The sequence below is a fragment of the Arachis ipaensis genome, chromosome B08 (genome assembly GCF_000816755.2).
Source record: "Arachis ipaensis cultivar K30076 chromosome B08, Araip1.1, whole genome shotgun sequence".
Lineage (NCBI taxonomy): Eukaryota > Viridiplantae > Streptophyta > Magnoliopsida > Fabales > Fabaceae > Arachis > Arachis ipaensis.
The window spans coordinates 117,029,316-117,034,603 of NC_029792.2; the positions used below are offsets into that span (position 1 = coordinate 117,029,316).

Genomic DNA, 5,288 nt, shown 5'->3' on the forward strand with positions numbered 1-5,288 from the left:
TAGCTTGTCCCTGTCCTTGGAAGAGAGATTAACAAAATTAAAGTGGTAATTATTAGATGACGAAAGTGTTTTTATAATATTTTATTAAAAAGATGAGCTTTGGTTAAAAACTTAAAATAGCTCTTTTTGAGTAACATAGATCATGGACTAATAGTGGATTTTTTCTAGTTATATTTTTTTCTTATAATATTTTAATTGTTGATTTTGCATTTTGCATTTTATGAGATTATGATTTTGTCTATTATAATACTTATTTAAAAATTTAAGTAGTATATCAAAAGATAAGTATGATTTTTAATTAAATTTTTTTAAAAAAAGTCTTATAAAAAAGTTTGCTAAGAAAGAGAAAAACCAATGTTTTCACGCCTCCCTATTAAGAAGCGGGTCCTTAGTTACATTATTTCATGGCTACTTTTGGCTAGGTGATCCTTAGTTGCAAAACTCTATCTAATTCATGCAATTGTTTAGAAAGAGTATATAAAAATGTGATCCAATTCACATAGTTTATTTGATTTTTTTTTTTTACCAAAGATAGGAGACTCCAATCCGCAACCTCTTAATTGAATATGGGGAGACTATGCCAGTTGAGTTATAACTCATTGGCAAAAAATTCAATTCAATCTAATCTAAAATTTTGTCATTTTGATCAATATATTATTTAGTTTAAGTTTTACTGTTTGTGTTTTTGATCTTTATATTGAAGCCGGGCCAAAGGCCCATGAAGATGCTAACGATGATATTGAAGCATGAAAGATAATAAATAGATATATAGAAGAGTAGAATAGATGGTAGATCGACTTAGCGACGCAAAGTGAAACTGAAACGGCAGCAAGCTAGCGATGACGTTAAAAAGGCAGCTCGGTGGCTCGGTGCATTAATGCAGGTTGCGTCCAAAGGAATAATATATGCAGCCTCATTTGATAATTAACTCCCGAACTTGAGGATACACGGAAACACCTCAAGCTCAACGTAATTATGAATGATGCGGAGAGGGATGCCTCGACAGTGCTGCAACTGGTGGAAGCTTGCTTCCCTAAGGAGAGTGTGCAGTTCATGGAGAAACCTAATTTCCGCCGCCGACTTCTCCTGGAACCACTTTCGTCGTTCATGCTTACGAGATCCAAACTTATTGCAGTTTGGCCTCCAGAACTGGTGTCCGTACAGTCAATTATGTTGAACAATCCTACTGAACCTACTAACGTCGATTGCATCAGTAGACAACGCCACTACAAAATTGTTGGATTGTTATGCTTGCTCGATAATGATAACTACCAGAATATGCATGCCATCTCGTGGAACCCCTGTACGACGGGATTCACATTCGAATCACCACAAATCAGAGGCAGAGCCCATGTTGTCTGCCGTTCTAGCTTTGGTTACGATCATCTCAGCGACAGTTACAAGTCTTACGGAATTATACGGAAGGAAGGGCCATCTGGTTTTGAATATAGTTACAGAATTTATACATTTGGGAAAACTTCATCGTGGAGAAGAATTGAGGATGATTTTCCATTTGACCTACTTGACCATACTTACGGAGTATTTTTTGGTAGTAGTAGAGCAAGCACTATTAATTGGAGGGATAATGCTAAGGAGACAAAAAAAAAAAAAACACTCGAAACTTATTTTATTTAACGTTTATTAATTGTCGTAAAGAATGTTAAATAAGATAAGTTATTGTTGTTTTTGGGTAATTTTAGTCGGTTACTAAATATTTCCGTAATTGGAGTGCTGGTAGAGTGGTTCTTTATTTTGACTTGAGTAACGAGACTCATGGTCATTGTACCCTGCCTAACAGGGATCCAGGTGATTTTTCCTGTATAAGGAGCAAAAAGTTATGTGTCTTGAGAAACTGCCTTTCTGTTTGTTATGAGAATACGACAACAAAGCACTGGATTCTGTGCAGATTAAGGAATATGAAGATACCCAATCTTGGACTCAGTTGGCAATCATTCCCTTTTACTCGCATCTCTATTATACAAATGGAGGTTGTCCCTTACAACCTCTCTACCTCTCGGAAAGTGATGTGTTTTTGGAAGTTTCTCCATCTTTCGGAATAGTTTTGTACAACTTAAATGATTGCAGCAGCATAGATTTTCCTGTGATTGACAGCTCCAGTGATGGCACGGAGACAGGTCATAGTATGGCTTATATCTACCATGAAAGTTTAGTTTCACCAAATGGTCTTCGAAGCAACTCATCCAACATGCCACTGCACTTTATCAAACCCAAATGCAAGTCTATTGTGTCTTAAAGCCTGTGTGCACTTGTCTTGGTGAAGCCCTTCTAGTACATCCAACTTTGTTATTAATGTTATCAACTTTATTTATCCGATTATGTTTCAATTGGATTTATTTATGATAATCCATTTGATATTCTTTCTATTCTTGTCAAATATTTCTTTTAACACTGCACTGATGAGAAATTGTACTTGTTCTGATATCATGTTTTCATTAGGCAATTTTGCATTTAATAAAAAAGAAAGAAAAACCTAAAAGAGCAATTATGTTAGAAATGAGGGTTTGGTGTGTTGATGAACCTAAGTTTGATGGAAGCTTGAGGTAACGAATGAGTCACTGAGAGCATAGTTATATGGAACGCAATACGTTTCAGTATGAGAATACGCCATATGTAAAATATTTTATATGAAAAATATACATATGACGTTCCAGTATGTAAATGAATTGGTATACGGCACACGCGAATTGGTACGCAGTACGCTACCGAATTGGTGAATTCGAGTAACTATGAGCTGGAGCAGAAGGATGTAGCAATTCAACACATGGTTATAACCTACCTTTTTTGTGAGGTCTAATTGCTTTTTGAAGTTTAGTACATTTGAATATAATAGAAAGAGGTTTGTTTATGACACACATGAAAAAGTAAGTTCCTGCAGCTTATCATTCATCTTCTGCTTTCTTTTCGTCTCTGTTGTGACTATAATGGTTTAAATACAAAGCCTGAAGTTAAAGATTTAGTTCTAGGTATTTCACTTGAAAAAAATAATGTAACTGCCTCTGGTAGCTTATCTCCTAAGATGTCTGTGGAAGCCAATGAATTAGATGTCCAGTCAAATCACTTGGAGAAACCTTTAGAAGTGTATAGTGCTTCAATTCTGAAACGCAACCAATGTTAGATCCGGTTCAATTTTTTATTTTACTTACAATTGATTTAATTTTTTATTTTACTTTTTTTTTTAGTGCTTATTGGTTACAAAACTCTTAAATGTTTCCAGGTTTCAAATTTTATTTTACAATTTTTATTCTTACAGAGAATCGCCGGAGATCTTTTGTGATTCATAACTGAATGTGTTATCTGCTTTAGTTTCACAAACACAAAAATGAGAATATTTATTTATTACCATATATCTCCTGTTGCATATTAACTTGTCTGATTGAGCGAATGAACTTGCTTTTACTTGTCATTTGAAAAAGACGACCACATTCATTTTATTAGATGCTTGTTTTATTGTACATTTCTTAATTTTGTGGGTTATGGTCCCTTTGGACACCAGAATTGGAATCGTAGTGTGGAATTTAATCTCAATTCCAATTCCTTGCCTCTTGCTGAATGTGGAGGATAAAAGTCCTCGTCCATCTCTTATTATGGAAGTCTACACATTTCTCGACCAGTGTGTAAGTTTGTCAACGTGTTATGCAGCTATCAATTTTCATTTCCTTGGCTCCCCCCTTACCCTACGAATATTTGGATCCATATTTTGTATTTGATAATTTAATCATTTTCAGTGCAAGTTTCAATTATTTTTTCTTTTTGGTGGAGAAAACTCACTTTTTTTTTTAAAGGAAAAAATCTGCATAGTTTTGAATTCTGTATAAATAAAGTTCATCATATTTATGGGTTATACGGTGAAAGGAAAATTTTTCTACTAGCTGAAAGTAAGTGACATAGGAGAAAAAGAAACGCGTGTTTAGATTGTTATTAAAGTTCTCGACAATTCCTGCATGATAGCAGAGTGTGATGTATGAGGATTAAATACAATTAATCAGTTGACGAAGAGAAATGCGTTAATAATAGTGATTATGGTATTGGACTTTTTTTGAGGATTCAGAAAATATTTGGGCTCACACCAAGTTATTTTGGTGTGAGTCCAAATAACTTTGGATTATAAATAACTTTATCAATTAAAATTTAAAAAAATTGTCATAATTTAAATCAAATAACCAAAAATTTTAAATTTTGGGCCGGTTTTTCTAAAAATTACAATTAGGTATACAGATATTGATTATGAAAAACAAGAGTGATAACAATAAACAGAAATATAAATGGCAACAATTGAAGAAACAAGCAAAAAATTAAACTAAGGGCAATTGAGACAATTAACTAGTAAAAGAACGAAAATTCAAGTGCAAAATTATCTTAGCAATGGTAGAGAATTAAAGATCACTGTTCTTGTCATTAGCCACAATACAAATATAACAATTGTGAAGAATTAATCTTACTTTATTGACCTCTAAACATTTAGAAAAATCAAATAGGTATAATTGATTTTAATTCACAAATTCTAACTAACTCATTAATTAGACTTAGTGAAAGGATAATGTTAGTGAAAACTAAATCAACTAACAACTCTAAGTCACTAATCAATATTGGACATCAATGACTCAAGGTCACCTAAGTCCTCAATCCTAAGCGAATAATACAAAATTTTACTCTAAAACTAAAAAGAATTTAGATCCTCTAAATTTTAAATTTCACTTTAGAGAATAAAGTGTGATCTCTCACCATTTATTTCATAGGTGAGACCAAAAGTAAATATGAGAGAGAAACCATCCAAGGGTAGAAGATCACACTTTACCCTCTAAAGTAAAATTTCAAAATTTAGAGGATCCAAATTCAACTAAAAGAGGCATTTTATCAAACACTTAGAAGGCATAAAAGTAAAGCATCATAAATTGCAATAATAATAAAATCTATAACTACCAATCTCAAGAAAGCAATAACAACAATTCAAATAAACAACAATAAACCTGAAACATATCAATTGCTTTAAAAAAAATTAGAATTCAACAAGAGAGTTTATAAACTAAATTAACAAAAATTGAGAAGCTAACAAGTAAAACTATAAAAATTAAGACAATAGAATAAGAAAATATAAAAAAATTTAAACTAAAACAAGATTAAACCCTAAATCTAAAGAGAAATTAAACTAAGAAACTCTAAATTCTAGCGAGAAGTTAGAGTTTCTTTCTCTAGAATTCTACCTAAAACCATGCTAAAAACCTAAACTATCACTACTTCCTATATTACTTGGTTGATCCCTCTTGAGT

At 32.5% G+C, this 5,288-nt stretch overlaps 1 protein-coding gene across 1 annotated transcript; it reads left to right on the forward strand.

The window, feature by feature from the left end:
• On the forward strand, positions 976–2,254 carry LOC107611595. Its single transcript, XM_016313504.1, has 3 exons — positions 976–1,539; positions 1,701–1,806; positions 1,875–2,254. The coding sequence occupies exons 1-3, from the start codon at positions 976–978 to the stop codon at positions 2,252–2,254; spliced, it is 1,050 nt and encodes a 349-aa protein (XP_016168990.1).